The 21,513-nt window shown below is 40.6% G+C and overlaps 1 protein-coding gene across 2 annotated transcripts in view; it reads right to left on the bottom strand.

Annotated features, from left to right (window-relative positions):
- Nucleotides 1-21,513, bottom strand: part of EVA1C (eva-1 homolog C) — a 71,679-nt gene that overhangs the window by 31,631 nt on the left and 18,535 nt on the right. Inside the window, exons 2-4 of one of the 2 annotated variants that reach the window (XM_050959710.1) lie at nucleotides 7,818-8,014; nucleotides 4,110-4,233; nucleotides 1,050-1,202 (exon numbers count right to left, since the gene is read on the bottom strand). In XM_050959710.1, the coding sequence (XP_050815667.1) occupies nucleotides 1,050-1,202; nucleotides 4,110-4,233; nucleotides 7,818-8,014 (474 nt within the window). The remainder of the gene's footprint in view (nucleotides 1-1,049; nucleotides 1,203-4,109; nucleotides 4,234-7,817; nucleotides 8,015-21,513) is intronic. The other variant, XM_050959720.1, reaches the window with a different exon arrangement.

The raw sequence follows: 21,513 nt of genomic DNA, 5'->3' as shown, positions 1-21,513 counted from the left end.
ACAAATGGTTTTGTAGAATAATTATTGATCCCCTCTTAATGTTGTAAGTATTTCTCACTAGTGGATGAAATACACCTCTGTGTAGAGGGTCAGCTCAAATTCTATGCATCAGTTAAATCCCACTGAACCCCTCAATACAGGGCTTCAGTGGGACTCGACTGGTGCACAGATCTTGTGCTAGTCCTCAGAGTGAAATTCTCTCCAAACATCTTGAATGTCATCCACTGAATATCTTTCATTTATTCAGTGATTTGTACTAGGCTTAAGCACTCACATAGCTACAGTTTAAGGTTATCTAACATAAAGGCAGCTGCAGTAAATATACTTTAAATGGTCTATTTCCTGCCATGCATCTGCTAAGTTTATGAATTTGTTATTGACTGGTTATTATTTATTAATTATAGTAGCACCGACAGCTTGCCTTCTTTCTATACATTTGAAAAGGGTATAGTCCCTACCTGAAAGAATTTCACAGTCTAAGGACAAATACTATTATTTATTTGTATGACAGTAGCATCTATAACCCCCTACTATGGACCCGGACTCAGTTTTGCTAGGAGCTATACAAACACTGAACAATAAGACGGACCATGCCCAAAAGACATTACAATCCAAGTATAAGACAAGAGCCAGCAGTGAGTACAGACAGACAGGGAGCACAAGGCAAGGATAAGACAAGCATTATAAGCAGCTGTCACAGCACATTGGCTGCCTAACCATTGTCAGAAGCAGATAGAGGTTAGGGGGAAAGGGAAAGCAAACAGGGATATTTACTACAAGTTAATTACATTCACAACAGACATCAGGAGCAGAACTTTTAAAACTATTGCTGGACCACTTTCTAGACTGCAAGTGTTATATCTCAGCTACACTTCTGATCTCATTTTTGTTCTTCAGCCTGGACACTTTGTGTTTTAAAAACACTAGTTCTCATTAACAGCTGATCAGATGCTATTCCAAAGAACAGTGGATCTTCCATATCAACTTTTCTATCTGTTTTCTAAATTTCCACATTTCTTTTAAGACTGTATAAACACACTAAAACTTACCAAACTGAGGGGCATGGCCCACTTCTGTAGAGCAGATGTCCTTCTCATGTGCTGATCTGCCATATGTGGCAGAATAGATGTTAAGAAACTTTGACTCTTTACAGTGGAGTTTCAGTTCTTCGTTTTCACACGCTGATTTGGTTTTATGTTCAGCTAAAATAGAAACCAATAACAATGCTATATTATGAGGTGGACTGTTAATGGTTAATTAATGAAATGTGGCATACCTACAAGGAGGAACTCAACCAAATAGCAGAGGGGAAAGTTAACTTCTCCAAGATTGTTCCCTCATTTTAAATTAATTAAAAAATAATTTTCCAAGTCTTCTCTCCCACTGGCTCATCCTCTATGGCTGGCTATAAAAATACTCATAATAAATCTAATCTCTCTTTGCTTCTCCAAAGGACATGGCCACATTCTCCACTGCTTCGTTGCTGAGTGGCTCAGCCCACGCATTAGTAATACAAATGGTTTGTATCACTTGGTGCCACCACATGCAGCTGAAGTGAGCACCAAAGAATTCTAGGCACTGTGGTATAAATGGCCACAGCCATTTAACTCCAGTGAAGGCAACGGGTTTGCACAGGTCTGACTGAGAGAAGAGGTTAGCCCATTCTGTTGAACATCTTTCAAAATGGGTCATGAAAACAGGAAAAGAGGGTTACACAGCTGAAAAGGGGTGAAGGGAAACCCTATTGTTATTGGGGATGTTGATAAGAAGTACTAAGATCAGACTGGAGAGAGGAAAACTTTATATCTATTCATAAAACAAACTTAAACATTTCATCTGAAAGACAAGAGACATAGCTTTGATTTCCTTGGGAATAATCCAGTTCCCCACACAAGAGCAGACAGAAAGTAGTTACTTTTAAACATTCTTTGTATTGACTCGCTGATTATTAATTGTATAGACGTGCAAATGTTGCTGCACAACAGGAAAGTCGTGTGAAGCAAACAAAAAATGTTCTGATCTGGGAGGCTAACAGCCTAAAACTATGTGCTGGGTTTGTACAGCACCTAGCACAATGGGATTCTGGTCCATGAGTGGGGTTCCTAGAGGCTACCACAATACAAATAATAAAGAAACCAGAAGCTGTTATACTACAGGACAAGCCAAGCCAGTTGCCTAGGATAAGAATATAATGAAGACTTTTGTTGCTATACCATACTAATAAAGAAAAAATAGCATTCCTAATGAGCCTAAAAACTACATGAAGCTGAAATCTAAGAATTTGGAAAAGTACTTAAGCACACGCTTTAAGACAATGGGTACATCTACACAGGGATAAAAGATTCCTGGCATGGCTGCAGTTGGCCCAGGTCAGCTGACTTGGGCTGCGAGGCTAAAGAGTGCTGTGTAGACATTCGGATTCAGGCTTGAACTGGAGTCCGAAGTCCAGGACCTTCCACCCTTGCAGTGTCCCAGAGCTTGGGTTCCAATCTGAGCCCAAACAGCTTCACAGCAATTTTGCAGCCCCGGTGCCTGAGTCAGTTGACCTGGGCTAGATGGAGGTTATTTATCCCTGTCTAGAGCAACTGGCTCGATGTTATGCATATGCACAAGAGCTTTCCTGAATATAGAGATGTTTTCCAAAATCAGGCCTAACTAAGAATGTTAATATCATACTGGGAAATATAAATCATATGTTGAGATAGATTGTTCGCACTCACCTTAAAACCTATTACTTAAAGTAATTCTGCAGACAGGAAACTCCATTAAATATACTTTGGGTAGCTTTTGTAAAAGTGAAATCACAAAGTCAATCATACATATGAAATATCTGCGCTACAGTAGATGAAAAATATCAAGTGACTTTAAAAAAACAAAGAAAATCCCAATCCACTGAGATCCATAACACGAAAAAGCTTTTTAATGACATAGACCTAAATATAATATCCAGGATATATACAAATATAACAGATAGAAATCCTAGAAAGTAAGTATGCAGGCACATATTTATTTTTCTGAAGACAGGTTCACCTATTAATATCAGTGATGGGAGTCAGTGTGTTGGTGCTATTTCAAAGTTAGTGATTCCTTATCTGAGCTTCCTGTCCTTGACTTTGAGGTCCTACACAATTCAGTCTCTCTCCACCTATTTGTATCTTGTGTCACCCCCTCCCTCCTCCCTCCTGTTCCTTATTGCCAGTCTTGATGCTCTGTTTCCTTGCTCCTTCCACTATCCCCCTTGTGCTTTGATGATACTCCCTCTATACATGGAATATCTTCTCTGCGTGGCAAAGTCACTACTCTCAGAAAATGCAAATACCTTCTTGAAGAACCATTTCCACTATATAAAAAATTAGGCAGCAAATAATAGCTAGGTGCTGGGAAGTTGGAATTCACTCTCATATTTAATAAGATAAAATTTAAAAAAAAAATCCAAACTCTTGATTGTTGTTTCCCTGTTCTCCACCCTTCCTATTTTTCCCTTGTGTTTGTACAATGAGTGCCCATTGAGGCAATGACTGTCCCTTTACATTTGTTGTAAGAACCTACCCGCATCTGAGGTTCTACTGAAATATAAATAGTTTATCATGAATATTTATTCTTTCATGATATTTGAGGTTCTACTGAAATATAAATAGTTTACTGTGTATATTTATTCTTACATGTCCACTGAAAACAAATCTGTTATGCACAAAAACTGGTTATGGCTGAACTTCAAAAGATTCTGAGGTTTTGTTCCAGCTATTTAGGCATTTTTTCCCACACTCATCACCATGGTATCTAGCCTTTTGACATTTGTATGCTTTTAATCCAAACTACTTTTTGTGAAAAATGTCATAATATTCCTCTCTAAAGTATGAGCTTTTCCAGCTTTTTTTTTTTAACTTTACGTCTTAGATTCTGACAAACTGTACTAGCAGTTACATTGGTAGCAAGCATGTGAATATTGCAGACAAGATGGAAAGCTAAGATAAAATAAAAATACAATTTGCTATTAATCTTAAAATCTGAAAACTTCATGTAGATTTATGCAAAGCTTTCTGCACTGGCATTATAACCAAAACAAATGAAACACAAAAATGAACTCGCCTGTTGTAGAAATTACTTACTAGGTTTGCATTTAAAGGAGACAAGGAGGTATTTAGTGGTTCCTGGACATAGATCAGGTCCAAAAACCCGACTATTGACAAGGAGTTGGCAGGCTCTCTGGTTCTGGCATTCATCCAGTACTTTCTAGAACAACGGGCAAAAAGGATAGTCTTGAAAACAAGATATGAAGCTATACAGCAACCAAAACTCTTAGCTGTATTTTGCTCTATACATGAAAGAAATTATTCAGTGGTACTGAGTTTTTGTCATAGATGCATTTTTTAAAAAAAGATATATTACAGGAATAAGACCATGTCCATGCTGGGCTTTGATTGGTGGCTGAAAATCCTGGGTGAGTTCATTTGAAACACAGTTGAAACTAAGGACTTGATGCAGCAAAGTACTTAAGCACACGATGAACTTTAAGCACATGAATAGACTCAATAGGGACTACTTGTGTCCTTAGAGTTAGGCACATGTTGAAATATCTTCCTCAATCGGGACCTAAATCCATTTCAGACATGATTTGGTTAGCCAGTATAGATGTGACCAAGCTACTTTAAACTATTTTTAAAAAACTCAGACCTTTATCTACATCGATTTGTTTTTCTAATAATATCTTGCTATTCCTTTTGTGCTGCTCCAGCAAGTAATCAGTAATTGTAAGGGTGAGAGGAGTAGAGTAGAAAGGCTTACAATGTTATAATCATGTTGCCAACTAGACCTGCTCTGAGCAGGCTGAAAGAACATGGTGGTCGGCAGGCCAGAAGCTGTTTACAGTAGCATTTACACTTTGCTACTGCTGCTGGAGTTGGAGCTGTATCAGTGGAAGCGATGGTGGGAAATCTTAAGGAAAAAAGGATAGTGTAAACACTGCCAAAGATGGTTTTGAATCCAGTTTTAATAATACAATTCTGCCACGCCGAATCATGTCTGAAAACCGTTTGGGCGTAACTGTGTTTAAACCAAGTTTAATAGGCAGTTTGTTTAAAACAAACAAAAGGAAGTATTTCTTCACACAACACACAGTCAACCTGTGGAACTCTGCCAGAGGATGTTGTGAAGGCCAAGACTATAACAGGGTTCAAAAAAGAACTAGATAAATTCATGGAGGATAGGTCCCTCAATGGCTAGCCAGGATGGGCAGGGATGGTGTCCCTACTCTCTGTTTGCCAGAAGTTGGGAGTGTGCAACAGGGGATGAATCGCTTGATTATTACCTGTTCTGTTCATTCCCTCTGTGGCACCTGGCACTGGCCACTGTCAGAAGACAGGATACTGGGCTAGATGGACCTTTGGTCTGACCCAGTTTGACCATTTTTATATTCTTAAAACTCAGTTTTCAAAACATGGTAAAAAACCCAATTTAGACAGGGATTTTTAAACATTATTTCTCAGTCATCTGTATTATCTTCATGCTTTCTTATACTTAATAACACAGCAAATTGTGATATTTGGTATATTCTCCTTACATCATCAATCTTAATCCAGACAGTAGTGACTGAAAAGCATTATTCTCTGATAGCTGTAGGTGCCAATGTAAGATGTGTTGGCCATTACTGTCTAGTTTCTAGTCAGAAGGCGCTAAATTCATCCCTGGCATAGCTCTACCAACTTTAATGTATTTATCCCAGAGATGAATTTAAAACAGGTGTTCAAATCACAACAATTGCGCTAATCGGTAGACAGATACTGGGCTAGATGGACCTTTGGTCTGGTCTGGTACGGCCATTCTTATGTTCTTATGACACAGTCCCTCCAGAACAGAAATGATGCACATTGACAGCACATCACAATGATCCTATAAAGTTCTGGCCCCTTTTGTTCCTTTTTGTGGCGAAAAAGGGCTTAAATCCAACATTTTTCATGAGCATTACATTCCTATTAAATTGTTTAAAAGGGAAGCAAAAGGACTGAGAACTTAGTTTGGTCACTCAATTCTTCTTTTAAAATGTTTCAAGTCAAATCAATAATCACTACCAACCTGGCAAACCTTCATTGGACTTGTTTAGGAAAGAGTCAGTTAAAACCAGGAGAAATTTAGCTCTTGAACAAGTAGGCATAAGTGACTCCCATTGAGTTCAATTAACATTGCATCCGCTGTAAATCTCTTTATAGTGGTATCTCTTTATACAAAGAGTCCTCACATTTTGCACTGACTCAGCTGTGCAAAAACATCCAGCTCCTTATGGTATCATAATTCGATAGCATTATTAATAAGGTTATTAACCTACTGGGACAGATCTAACTTTGCCTTTATCCTTTCACTAGGAGGCTACTGTATAAAATGCCAGCTATTCTTTCTCCTTTCTGTAAGATAATACTATGCTTGATTATGCAAATCTCAGACTCTGTTCCACAGAGAGGGATAGAATGAGATCATCAGCGCTCTTTTCCAAGAATTCCGTTTACAGTATGTGTTTTTTCTATTTGACAGAGTCAGAACTTTCTGGGATGCAAAGCCAGACACTTGACTTTCATATCTGTAGTTCTGAAAGGTGAAAAAGGAAAATATCTGTAAAAGTTTATATTATTTTACAAAGCAGTTGTCAGCTGAGATTTGTTGCGTACTCAAGAAAAATTGTTCATGGAAACCTCACAGAGACCCTCAAGACTCAAGAACTCAAATTAATTATGAGTGTCACTCCACTGAAGTCAATGAAATGACACCAAGGATGCATTTGGCCCCACATTTTTTTAGTGAACAGCTGTACTTTCACATGGCCCCAAGGTCATTCATGGAATATCTTTAGATGTTAGTTGCAGTATGGCATGGACAAGCCATGTTTTTAAAACTCTGTGTCACAACACTGTTTTTATAAAAGGATGTTATACTAAATCACTTATTAATATGATTATTAATGGATGGAATGGAGATTCTCTGCTGACATGAAGCAATGGAACAGCTGTAAGCACTAAGGCCTTGATTCTGCAAAGCACCCCTGTTCGGTAGAGCTCTTTAACACATCTTTACTTTAAGCATATATTTAAATCCCATTGAGTTCCCATTGACAGTGCTTTGCTGAAGCATAACCTAACAGAGGAACTCGAGACCTTCTTTACTGTGATGAAACAAGCTCTTGACTATACTCGAAGGGAGGACTTCCTCAGCTTATGTAAAGAAATTCCCATGACAGCAAGTAATGAACTGCAGTGTAAGCCATACTCTACTCTGTATGTGAAGCAACTCTTAGGATATTACTGGTAAACCTCAGTATTCCTGTCAAATTTATGATAAAGTATGTTGCTGTGGCCAGAGAGTTTTCTCAGCCTTGCCATGCTGGTGATCCAGGTTCAAGTCCTGTTATCTGACATTCTGGGTGATTAATTTGGCTCAGTACGTTCAGCTGCTGGGGTAAGGAGTGCCTCATGTCAGTGGTCCTTAAGACTGATTAAGACCATTCTGACCAGATTGGCTTGGTTAAAAGGATGGGTGCTGTAGGGCCTTGAAAATGGGGGGTTAAATGTGGGAAAATGGGGAGGTTAGTGTAGAAGGAACCCTGAAAATCTTTTACAAGCCTACAGGAATAATAAAACCTATTCACCTGAGATCTCTGCTGGTTTAATGAGTGCTTCCAAGTTTGCCATTTTGTGTTATATACAGTTGAAACATTGTGGAATTCACTTAGCATTGCGAATACTTGGCATTTTCATAGAATATGGGTCACATAACTGAAATCTGATCTAAAAACATTCTGCTTTTAAAAAACCATCTACAATATGTGATACCTGGAGAGTGGTAGACGCCACACAGTTTAAGGGGTCTTTCATCGTGGTTTCAGGCTGCTGTGTACTACACATTTGGTAATCTTGCCCGTAAAATGCTGATTGGACACTTATTGTTGAATGTCGAGGACATTGCAGGCTCAAACGATCACCATCACAGGCATACACAGAGTGATTTTGCAGAAGTTTGGTTAGGTAACCTAGAAAATATTTAGCTATGTTACAATTAGTACAGGCAATGATAAACTCTTTAGGTAATATGAAAACTGTGTTCATCTTCTGGAAAGGGCATAAAATCAGGACTGTAAGCATGGTCATACCACACGACATCAGCCTTTACAGCCTAGTCAAGATCAGGCCTCAAAAATATCCAGATGCTACATGCAATCTTGTTGGTGATCCAGTAAGTGGCAGCCTTCCCACTGAGTCAGTACTAAACCAATGCTCCAGTAGGGGGCACTGTGCTGCTGGAGATGCCATTTTTCAGATGAGGCCTCATACTAGATTATGGCAACTTGTGGTCATTAAAGATTCCAAGGCACTTTCTCAAAAGTCCAACGTGTTATTCCTTAGTTTTCCAGTCTATTTCCCCCTGCAGTCTCAATTGGATAAGATATTCTCTATTTCCCATCCTAAACTGAGGTGTAATCTTACTGTACTGTTAAACGGTTGCTGTGTTTCATCCAAGTGATGTGTAAAGTGATTCTCTCTGTACAATTTGCATATCAGAGTCTAAAGTAGTGCAGGATCCTTCCTGATGAGAGATACTATGTAACTGTTAGACATTATTAATTGTTTGCAGTGTTGTACCTGTGTTGGTCCCAATATATAAGAGAGACAAAGGTAGGCAATATCTCTTATTGGACCAACTCTTGTTCATGAAAGGTACACATTTTCAAGCTACATAGAGCTCTTCTTCAGGTCCTTCCACCATTAGAACTTGGTCCACTAAAAGACATTACCTCACCTAAGTTCTCTCAGACATTATTAATAAAAGTGGGATATACTAGTCTGATGTGCATGTAGTTCTGTGTTTGCTAGCATATAACTAACACAGAGGAAGAGGTAGAATTTCATATGCTGCTGTCAGAACTACAGTTGCCAACTTTCTACTCGCACAAAACCGAACACCCTTTCTCTGCCCCTCCTGAGGCCCCGTCCTTGCCCCACCCCTTTTCCAAGGTTCCACCCCCTCTCACTCCGTCCACCCTCCCTCTGTCACTTGCTCTCCCCACCCTCACTCACTCATTTTCTCTGGGCTGACTCAGGGGGTTGGGGTGCGGGAGGAGGTGAGGGCTCCGGCTGGGGGTGCAGGCTCCAGGGTGGGGACAGAAATGAGGAGTTCAGGGTGTGGGAGCGGGTTCCAGGCTGAGGCAATGGTTGAGATGCAGGAGGGGGTGAGGGCTCCGGCTGGAGGTGTGGGCTCTGGGGTGGGGTCAGGGGTGAGGGGTTTAAGGTGCAGGAGGGGGCTCCCAGGCTGGGGGGTGGTTCACAGTATGGGAGGGGGATCTGGGCTGAGGAAGTGGGTTGGGATGCTGGAGGAAGTGAGGGCTCCGGCTGGGGATGCAGACTCGGGTGGAGCTGGGAATTAGGAGTTTGGGTGTAGGAGGGTGCTCTGGGGTGAGGCCAAGGTGTTCAGCAGGCGGGAGGGAGATCAGTGCTGGGGTGGGGCTGTGAGGGCTCCAGCGAGGGGTGTGGGCTCTGGGGTGGGGCTGAGGATTAGAAATTTGGGTTTAGGAGGGTGCTCTGGGCTGGGAGCAAGGGCTTTGGATGGCAGGAGGGGGATCAGGGCTAGGGCAGGGGGTTGGGACGTGGGGGGGAGCGTGTGTGAGGGCTCTGGATGGGGGTATGATCTCTGAGGTGGGGCTGGGGATGAGGGGTTTGAGGTGCAGGAGTGCAGGAGGGGGTCAGAGGTACAGACTCCAGGGGCACTTATCTCAGGCTGCTCCCGGAAGCAGCGGCATGTCCCTCATCTGGCTCCTACACACAGGGGCAGCCAGGGAGGCTCCGTGCACTGCCCCATCCACAGGCACCACCCCGCAGCTCTCATTGGCCATGGTTCCCAGCCAATGGGAGCTGCGGAGCCAGTGCTTGCGGTGGGGGCAGCATGTGGAGCCCCTGCCCTTACGTGTAAGAGCCAGAGGGAAGACATGCCACTGCTTCCAGGAGCTGTGCAGAGCCACAGCAGGCAGGGAGCCTGCCTTAGCCCCTCTGCGTCGCCCTCTGGACTTTTAACGCCCAGTCAGCGGTGCGTTCCTTTTTCCTTTTTGACTGGGGGTTCCGGTCAAAAACTGGACACCTGGCAACCCTAGTCATAATAGCTGCATTTACCATGTGATTTCAGATAATATGCATGATCACATTCCCTACTGTCTTAAAATGCAGTAAACTCCTGTATTTTTAAACCTTCCACATCACACATTTGAAAGTTAATGCATGTTCAGCACTCAGCACCCCTAAGTATTTTTCTTCTCACATTTAAATTTAAACAAAGAAAATGGTATAAAATCAGGGGAATCGTTCAAAGAAATGGCCAAGAAATCAGAACCACAGTTGTTTTTTTTAAAAAGAGTTGTTTGATTAATGTCCCATTTGCTACATTTAAAAATTATTTCCAATTATCTTCTGTTTTAATGATCCAGTCTTAAAACACCCTTATGTCAATGTGTATACAACAGTGGTATTTAAAGGAGCACTTGGAAGTTTGTAAGCCTAACATTTGAACTTTTATCTTTATATGGACATGAAATTCTATATATTTGCTCCCTAAAAAAATCAAAACCTACAACCCTATGGCAACAAAATAGTACATATTCCTGACAAAAACATCCGCAACATTTTTAATAATGAGTGACCACTTCCAGTGAGTTATTTGTGTTAAACTGGGAGAAATAGAATTAAAAAAATCAAGCTAAATAGCACAACAGAGTCATTTTAATTCTTCAATACACAATTCAATTATCTACAAACAACTTTTAAGAAATTTCAGGGGAAAAACAGGAAATCCCTTACCATAATAACAATTGAATACTGTATGTTAGTACAGTCTGATATTTCTTTCCACATTAAGATTTTTTGTTGTTAAAATTAAGGTTGGTTGTTCATAGATGATGTACAGATTCGGTGAGTTTAGGCCACATCTAGCAGCTAGCCCCATTTTTTATGTTCTGTCCTACTTGGGAAATTTGAGAATGCCAGAAAGTAACTGTTACAAAAACCCGATTACAATTCTGAATTTGCACCATTAAAGTTAGTGGGAGCTTTGTCACGGATGTCAGTGAATTTAGGATTAAGCCCTTATAGAACTCCACTTGCAGCACTAAGTTTGGAATGAGAAGAAGAAAGTTTAATTATCAGCCCATTTTCACATGCTTATAAATCTGAAAATAATGACCCTTTGGGTTGAAAATGTTCATTCTTCGTTACTAACTCAAAAGCATTTCTTTCTTTCTTTCTTTCTTTCTTTCTTCAAGTTGGGTAAAATTCAGTTTGGCCATTTTTGAGTTACCAGAGTGCAACTAATGGTGGATTTTACACATTAAGAAAGTTACTCAGATGTTTTCTGTGCTCTTATATCTCAAAAACAGCTTTATTTTAAAAGTTCACATTTGTCATGACTCTAGATATCAATAAACACACACACCTAAGACATGATTAAAGAAGTCTGGTTTAGGAATAACCAAATTGTAAGTCTCAACAGAATGTGTTGAACATGCACAATATATTACTTTGCCATTGGTTTTTTTAGGCATGCACTGAGGTGTAAAACTGTAGATAAGTGGTTCTCAACTTCTGCATGCTGAGACCTCTCTCCTGTTTAGCAACATGAGAAGGGCAAGATGGTGACAAACCCCAGGTTGAGATCCCCTGCTTTTGATTTACCCACATGTTGTGAGTAGATATCTGGAGCAACGCACATTGAAACAATGATTATAATCATTCTGAGGCCTGCACCGATGCCTTCCCTCTGTCTTTATTCACACCTCTCCCTGTCCTTAATTCTGTTGATCTGCATGCAAGGGCTTGGCTACATGGGGGAAGCTATTGCTAAATAAATAAGGATGTGAATGTAAAGCTCAACAGCTACTCTGTACTAACTATCCATGTGGACACATTTACTTTGCACTAAGAGTGCCATTTTGCAGTTTAGCTTAATCTACTTCCAAAACAGACTTGGAAGTGGATTAAGCTAAACTATAAAAAGAAACTTTTAGTGTAAATAAGAGTGACCATATAAGCAGCTATTGCAGAATAATTATTCCTCAAAAGCTATTCCAGGCAATTTCCCATGTAGACAAGCCCTCAGTTCAAAGATCATGTGCTCCAGGGATTTGTGCTCCAGAGTGAACTAAAAAGAACATGGGGAATTTTAAACGTCCAACACTGAAGCCCAACTTGAAAAATCTGTTCAAGTGTCCATAGCTTCTGGAGGCCTCCTCATCTTAGTCCATGCAGAGAAGAGAGAAGAAAAAGCCCTACTAGACCCGCCCTTTGAGGAAGTGGAAGGAGAGATGAAGCACCAGAGAAGATGGAAAGAAGATTCCCCATCCTCTCTGGGAGAACTGATAGAAAAACATCTTCTGCTTCTGGGTCCCCTCTATTCCACAGAAGGAGCTGGGGAACAGACTATCAGGCCTGGTCTATGCCTAAAACTTAGGTCAACCCAGCTACATAATACAGGTCTGTGAAGAACTGCATGCCCTGTGTGATGTAATTAGGACAATTTAACCCCTGCTTTAGAAGCAGCAAGGTCAACAGAATAATTTTTCCATCGCTGTAGTAAAAGTCTACATACACTACAGCACTGTACCATTATAGCACTGTAGGGTAGACATAGCCTTATAAGCCAGACACACCAGCTAAGGCCAGCACTAAGTCAACTTACTCACACTTCTTTAAGGAAATTAAGCAGAGGGATGGATCTGGATGTGTGTCTGTTTGTTAAAACAATGAGTAGATTTGGGGAAGAGAGGATATGTGTAGAAAAAGGATTTATGTGCTTGTGCAGTGAGATTTGAGAGAGGAGAAAGAGAATGAACATAGGGTCAGGAAGGAAAGAACACAGTGCAAGAAATGAGAGGAAGTGGGGGAAAAGGAAAGAACCAACAATCAGAGGAAAAATAATACACCATGATATACAGTAAAGAAGAGGCAAAAAGTGACTAGAAGGAACAAGAAACAAAAGAGACTTAGTATGGGATTTTATTATTCTAATTTTTAACAGTTTAATGTCAAATTATTATAGTAAATAGAACAGCATGATACTATATGCACCTGGCCTGGGGTTTTCAAAGAGCCCTAAAATATTCATAACTCCCCTAGATTTTCAGTAGGAGTTCAGTGCTGATCTCCCTTAGGGTCTTTGAAAATCCCAGCCACTGCTATCATCTATCTATCATGTGTCCATTCACTAGAAGCACAGAAATAGTTCTAGCAGACTGAGGACAGCTAATGAGTCCTTATCTGGCAGATTATCAGACACACAGACGATGTTGTTACCTAGACTACCCACTCTCACCAATCTGCTTCTTTTTAAAAACATTCTTAAAAGGTGAGAACTCTGAAGCCATGTTGCATTTTCTGTACTCTATATGAGTTCGTCTGTAACCGTGCCTTAGTGGGTCACAACTGAGAATGCCAAATTCAGGATGAACTGCTGAGAAATAGGGCAGATACACCCCAAGGCTAGTGTCTAATCCCCCATAGGATATACCAAACCAGCCATAAAAGTAAACTTCTGTTTCACCATACTGGCTAACAAGAAGTCATAAAAGCAGTTTTCTTGGGCATTCCAGTTCTTATATCACCACCAAAAACACTGGATTCAGAGATGAGTGGTTCTTTACAATCAGTCTCATCAAATGAAAGGTTTTTCTGATCCCAAAGGACCAGCCACACACCCAGGTCAATATATAACTTAGATCTTACCCAAAAATCACACTGATGCCAATCCTTTAGTATCTAAAATCTAAAGGTTTATTCATAGAAAGAAAGGTGAGAGATAAAATTGGTTAAAAGAATCAAATGCATACAGTGCTAATAAGCAATGATCACATAAACACCACCCTATACCAGAAACCTACTGACCGTTATACTTACCTACATGTCTCCAGCTTTCATCCAGGCTACATCACACAATCCATTCTCTACAGTCAAGCTCTAAGATACAACCACATTTGCTCCAATTCCTCAGACAGAGACAAACAAAAGATCTCTATCAAGCATTCTTAAAACTACAATATCCACTTGCTGAAGTGAAGAAACAGACTGACAGAGCCAGAAGAGTACCCAGAAGTCACCTACTACAAGACAGGCCCAACAAAGAAAGTAACAGAAAGCCACTAGCCATCACCTTCAGCCCCCAACTAAAACCACTCCAGGGCATCCTCAAGGATCTACAACCTATCCTGAAGGACCATCTCTCACTCTCACAGATCTTGGTAGACAGGCCAGTCGTCGCTTACAGACAGCCCTCAACCTGAAGCAAATATTCACCAGCAACAACACATCATACAACAAAAACACTAACTCAGGAACCTATCCTTGCCCGTTGCCAACTCTGTCCACATATCTATTCAAAGGACACCATCATAGGACCTAATCACATTAGCCACACCATCAAGAGCTCGTTCATCTGCACATCTACCAATGTGATATATACCATCATGTGCCAGCAATGCCCCTCTGCCATGTACATTGGCCAAACTTGACAGTCTCTATGCAAAAGAATAAATGGACACAAATCAGACGTCAAGAATTATAACATTCAAAGACCAGTCGGAGAACAATTCAGCCTCCCTGGACACTCAATTTAGAGACCTAAAAGCTGCAATTCTTCAACAAAAAAAAACTTCAAAAACAGACTCCAATGATAAACTGCAGAACTGGAATTAATTTGCAAACTGGACACCATTAAATTAGGTTTGAATAAAGACTGGGAGTGGATGGGTAAAAACTATTTCCCCATGCTAATTTTTCCCCTACTGTTACTCACGCCTTCTTGTCAACTGTTTGAAATGGGCCATCCTGATTATCACTACAAAAGTTTTTTTTTCTCCTGCTGATAATAGCTCATCTTAATTGATTATTCTTGTTAGAGTTGGTACGGCAACCCTCATTTTTTCATGTTTTCTCTGCGTGTATATGTGTATGCAGATATCTATATATCTATATATATAGATATCTTCCTACTGTATTTTCCACTGCATGCATCTGATGAAGTGGGTTGTAGCCCGTGGAAGTATATGCCCAAATAAAATTGTTAGTCTCTAAGGTGCCACAAGTACTCCTCATTCTTCTTGCTGATACAGACTAACATGGCTACCACTCTGAAACCTACCAAATGCATACAGTAATTGCAAAGTTCTTGGCTCAGGCTTATTGCAGTTATGGAATAAACTGCTGAATTAATAAGTCTCTGGTTGCTTCCAAATAATTGGAAGGACCTCAGTCCATTGGTTAGAATGTTCCCATTAGTATAGTCCAGAGGTTTGGGCAAGAAAGAAGCAAAATAGAGGGGTTTCCAGGGCCATTTATATTCTCTGCCATGTGGAGGAAAACCCATTGTTTCAAACAAAAACCTCAACCCAGCTAGTTGAGAATCACAGGAGATCAGATAGTATTTGGAGTCACCTGGCAAATTACATGTTCATGCCCAATTTCGCTCAGTCCTTGCAGGAAGCCTTTACCTATATTCCAGACAGTGTAGATGGGCGCCTCTCATGGTCCATTGTGAGTTAAGTGTCCTTTTGATGGGCCACTCAATTTGAATCGTCCCTCCAAGATGTGCTGGCTAACTACTTCCTGGGTATTACCCCAAGAGCAAACATTTGAAATCCAACTATAGAGCTAATATTCATAACTTCAAATACAAAAATGATACATGCATACAGATAGCATAATCAAAACCAGAAAATCATAACCTTTTTATAGATATCTTACATGCCACATTTTGTACAAGATTTATTGCAAATATATAATAGTGGTTGCAACATGACAACATGATTGTTAACGATTGGTCCAGTGACATGTTGTCGGTCAGAGTGCTAAGGAGAAACTTCCACTGTGATTGTTGGTCACGGAGAATCAATGATATTGTAAACATAATGATTCTAAGATTTTTAAAACTAGGAACCTACAATTAGGCTCCTGTGGTCCAGATCATCAAAGATATTTAGGTGCCTAACTCCCAAGGATTTAAATGGGAGTTAGGTGCCTAAATACCTTTGAGCATCTGGGCTCTACTTTAATATTAGATGGAGCTGGACAACATTTACCAAAGTTTAATTTTGTCATTTTTCATCAAAATTTGAAATGGAAAAAATTGGGGGGGGGAATTTTTTATTATTTTTGGTGTATTTTTCAACCAACTCTGAGACAGTCAAATTCTTTTTAGTGTCAAATTTCATTAACGTTTTTAATTTCCATGACCATTTTTCCAAAATTTGCATTAATTATTTTAAAACATTTTTTAAATCAGCCCTGTTTAACTGATTGTCAAAAATGCTGACTGCAGCTCACCAGAGGCTCCTCTAAGGAAGGGAGGCTTGCGAGATGTTTGAGCCTGTTCATTTGTTTTTCCTTTCCTTTGTTCCTTTTCTCCTAAACCCTGGAAGGCGCAAGCTCCAGCGGACCCCAACCAGAGGGCTGAGTTTCCATTTCCAGACTTGGATGACAAGAGACTGAGTAGAGGACCCCATCGAATCCCAGGGAGGTGCGGTGGAGGGACTATGACCATGAGAGTTCCACTGACTTTCAGTGAGCTTTAGGCTCTTCAATGCTTTGATCAATTTTGTAAATGAGAGTTAGGTTTCTAAGGCACAAAAGCGCTTTTGAAAATATTAACCTATATTTATGTAGGGATTCCCCGTACTACTGAAATGCAGCCAGACCTGAGACACATGAGAAAACTTACTGATTAACAATTGCACCTCTAGAAAGACAGGAATTATAATATTAAAGAGTGGTTTCAGAGTAGCAGCCATGTTAGTCTGTATCCGCAAAAAGAACAGGAGTTCTTGTGGCACCTTAGAGACTAACAAATTTATTTCAGCATAAGCTTTCGTGGGCTACATATGCATATGCACCCGAAGAAGTGAGCTGTAGCCCACGAAAGCTTATGCTGAAATAAATTTGTTAGTCTCTATGGTGCCACAAGTACTCCTAATATTAAAGAGTGTTACACTCAAAAATAGATATTCTCATATGCTGAAAACTTCTAAGTCATCAAGTTTCCTTGATTTGTCATCTCTTTACTCATTAAAAATAGCCAACAGTTTTGCTTTGGTATTTTCTGAAGTTTTATTCCCCTAGTCTTGTTAATTTTGACTTTTTTTCACCCTTAGAACTCACTAAGAGCCCAATTTTGCTTCCACTGAAAGCTCCAGTGACTTCAGTGAGAGCAGAATCAGAGCGTATGGTAGAAAACCCCTGGCTAGAAACAAATCAAACCTCTATATTTAATTGCCCTAGGGATAGATTTCATAAGGGAATAGATGGCTTATAGAAGAGATATGAGACCCTTCACATCTAGGTCACCGCATCAGATCTAATGTAGGTTAATAGCCAGCAAAAGCGATTGCTATCCGCTGGCTGTGTAGTGGTTTATGTGAAATGATTTGGCATTCTTCATCTAATTCCTAAAGACAAACATCTGAAGTGACACCTTTGTTGGCAATCAGCATACTGGCCAAGGGCTGTAGGGATATGAAGACTCAACTACCCTCTCATGCCTAGAGTTGGTAAGTCCAGAAAAAGTCTGAGGCATGGGGGAGTTTGCACTGTCTTTACTGTAAGGTAAACAGAGGGCATGAGTCTGCCAGGCTGCCAGTCCGGCATCTCCCATAGCACCAAAGACATGGGGTGAAATCCTGACCCTGTTGACCCTGTTGGGGGGAGGGATAGCTCAGGGGTTTGAGCATTGGCCTACTTAAACCCAGGGTTGTGAGTTCAATCCTTGAGGGGGCCATTAAGGGAACTGGGGTAAAAATCTGGGGATTGGTCCTGCTTGGAGCAGGGGGTTGGACTAGATGACCTCCTGAGGTCCCTTCCAACCCTAAGATTCTATGAAGTCAACAGGAGCTTAGGCATTTACTTCAGGGAGCCTAGGATTTCACCCCATCATTGCAGCCCCTCCCCTGTGTGAGCTGTCCTTTTGAGGTCAGCGAGGCTGCTCACATGAAAAAGTGTTGTCAGGATCAGGCTCTACATTCTCTTTTAAAACATTCTCGTTAAACAAGAGCTTTTCTCTACTCAAATTGTACAAAAATAAAGTATCTTCCCTGCTCAAGACACTTCTCTGTGGGCCCAATGCCAAAAGGTGCTGAGGCCACCTGAGAGGTGCTGGGCTTGTACTGAGGATAGGCCAAATTATCATTTACACTGTGGCTTCTTTGCACCACTCTAATATTGTAAAGGGGCCTTAAATGTAATTTACTGCTACTTTAAGGAATTTTTACACTACCAGAGTGGTGTAAAGGAGCGATAGTGTAAATGAGTATCTGGCCCAACATGCATCCTGGATGCTCAACACCATGAAAGATTTGGCCTCATAGTGTAATCATTTCAATCCTTTAGGTTTTAAGTTACTTGGAACCAAATGTGCTGTGTACAAAACAGCCCAGTATTCCCTAAAGAATATCAGTGATGTTGTGATTTGGATGAGTTCCCTGGCATCTTAACTGCAACTTTGATCCTGCAAATTCCTAATCCAGGATCTAAGCACCTTTCGGCAACAACCACAACTATTCAGTTCTAAAAATGCTTTTTTAAAAATCTGCTCTGATTTTATATAAGCAGGTGGATTTCTCTCAGAAAAGAATGTTAAAGGGACTGACACAAAAAGAAATCCTGCTCTCCAGCCTTCAAAGTGGCATTTAAAATGATTGTATATTTGCACACAATAAAGGATAAAAATAGTCATGGAAACTGGCTGCTAACCTTTGATAAGAAAAGTGGTGACGTACTGGTATCTGGATTGTTTTACTCACATGGTAGACAATGTAGACGTGCATTTTTATTATTACACAGAGTACTACACACACAGCCTTTCACCTCTTAGAGGGCTATATTGAGACTGAATGTCTCGCCTTGTGTAAGGGGTGCTACACACAGCAACCCTGGGAAGGGATGGTGACTCAGAAAGCCACAATTATCTCTCTGCTTCTCCTTAACTCCAGGAGGAAATAAGTCACTGCAGTCCTTTACAAAGTGCAGCAGACCTCCCCCTCATGCTGACTCAGTTCCACTGATTTGTTCCTGGGGGGCCTGGCTCTGCACACTTTCCATCCACTTGCTCATAAGAACATAAGAACAGCCATACCGGGTCAGACCAAAGGTCCATCTAGCCCAGTATCTGTCAACTGACAGTGGCCAATGCCAGGTGCCCCAGATGGAGTGAAGCTAACAGGCAATGATCAAGTGATCTCTCTCCTGCCATCCATCTCCATCCTCTGATGAATAGAGGCTAGGGACACCATTCTTTACCCTTCATGGCTAATAGCCATTTATGGACTTAGCCACCATGAATTTATCCAGTTCCCTTTTAAACATTGTTATAGTCCCAGCCTTCACAACCTCCTCAGGTAAGCAGTTCCACAAGTTGACTGTGCGCTGTGTGAAGAAGAACGTCCTTTAATTTGTTTTAAACCTGCTACCTATTAATTTCATTTGGTGACCTCTAGTTCTTGTATTATATGAATAAGTAAATAACTTTTCCTTATCCACTTTCTCCACATCACTCATGATTTTATATACCTCTATCATATCCCCCCTTAGTCTCCTCTTTTCCAAGCTGAAGAGGCCTAGCCTCTTTAATCTTTTCTCGTATGGAACCCTCTCCAAACCCCTAATCATTTTAGTTGCCCTTTTCTGAACCTTTTCTAGTGCTAGAATATATTTTTTGAGGTGAGAAGACCACATCTGTACACAGTATTCAAGATGTGAGCGTACCATGGATTTATATAAGGGCAATAATATATTCTCAGTCTTATTCTCTATCCCCTTTTTAATGATTCCTAACATCCTGTTTGCTTTTTTGACCGCCTCTGCGCACTGCGTTGACATCTTCAGAGAACTATCCACGATGACGCTAAGATCTTTTTCCTGACTCGTTGTAGCTAAATTAGCCCCCATCATATTGTATGTATAGTTGGGGTTATTTTTTCCAATGTGCATTACTTTACATTTATCCACATTAAATTTCATTTGCCATTTTGTTGCCCAATCACTTAGTTTTGTGAGATCTTTTTGAAGTTCTTCACAATCTCCTTTGGTCTTAACTATCTTGAGTAGTTTAGTATCATCTGCAAACTTTGCCACCTCACTGTTTACCCCTTTCTCCAGATCATTTATGAATAAATTGAATAGGATTGGTCCTAGGATTGACCCTTGGGGAACACCACTAGTTACCCTTCTCCATTCTGAGAATTTACCATTAATTCCTACCCTTTGTTCCCTGTCTTTTAACCAGTTCTCAATCCATGAAAGGACCTTCCCTTTTATCCCATGACAGCTTAATTTACGTAAGAGCCTTTGGTGAGGGACCTTGTCAAAGGCTTTCTGGAGATCTAAGTACACTATGTTCACTGGATCCCCCTTGTCCACACGTTTGTTGACCACTTCAAAGAACTCTTATAGATTAGTAAGACATGATTTCCCTTTACAGAAACCATGTTGACTATTGCTCAACAGTTTATGTTTTTCAATGTGTCTGACAATTTTATTCTTAACTATTGTTTCAACTAATTTGCCCGGTACTGATGTTAGATTTACCGGTCTGTAATTGCCGGGATCACCTCTAGAGCCCTTTTTAAATATTGGCATTACATTAGCTAACTTCCAGTCATTGGGTACCGAAGCCGATTTAAAGGACAGGTTACAAACCTTAGTTAATAGTTCCACAACTTCACATTTGAGTTCTTTCAGAACTCTTGGGCGAATGCCATCTGGTCCCGGTGACTTGTTAATGTTGAGTTTATCAATTAATTCCAAAACCTCCTCTAGTGACACTTCAATCTGTGACAGTTCCTCAGATTTGTCACCCTCAAAAGCCGGCTCAGGTTTGGGAATCTCCCTAACATCCTCAGCCATGAAGACTGAAGCAAAGAATCCATTTAGTTTCTCCGCAATGACTATCGTCTTTAAGCGCTCCTTTTGTATTTCGATCGTCAAGGGGCCCCACTGGTTGTTTAGCAGGCTTCCTGCTTCTGATGGACTTAAAAAACATTTTCTTATTACTTTTGGAGTTTTTGGCTAGCCGTTCTTCAGGCTCCTCTTTGGCTTTTCTTATTACACTCTTGCACGTAAGCTGGCAGTGTTTGTGCTCCTTTCTATTTGCCTCACGAGGATTTGACTTCCATTTTTTAAAGGAAGTCTTTTTATCTCTCACTGCTTCTTTTACATGGTTGTTAAGCCACGGTGGCTCTTTTTTAGTTCTTTTACTGTGTTTCTTAATTTGGGGTATACATTGAAGTTGGGCCTCTATTATGGTGTCTTTAAAAAGGGCCCATGCAACTTGCAGGGAGCGGAATAACATTCCCAGGAAAGCTGCTGTCTCCCAGGCGGGCCATGCAGACAGTAGCAGTTTCCAATTGCTTCCTTCAACTTCCCCAGGAAGTGTGACTTCATGACACCTCTAATGCAGGGCTGTGCCTCAGTGACAAAATGTGCTTCTGTATTGTTTACATAATCCTGTGCAGAG

This window comes from Gopherus flavomarginatus, chromosome 1 (genome assembly GCF_025201925.1).
Source record: "Gopherus flavomarginatus isolate rGopFla2 chromosome 1, rGopFla2.mat.asm, whole genome shotgun sequence".
Lineage (NCBI taxonomy): Eukaryota > Metazoa > Chordata > Testudines > Testudinidae > Gopherus > Gopherus flavomarginatus.
The sequence above is the reverse complement of the archived record's forward strand: the minus strand, read 5'-3'. Positions and strand labels throughout refer to the sequence as shown.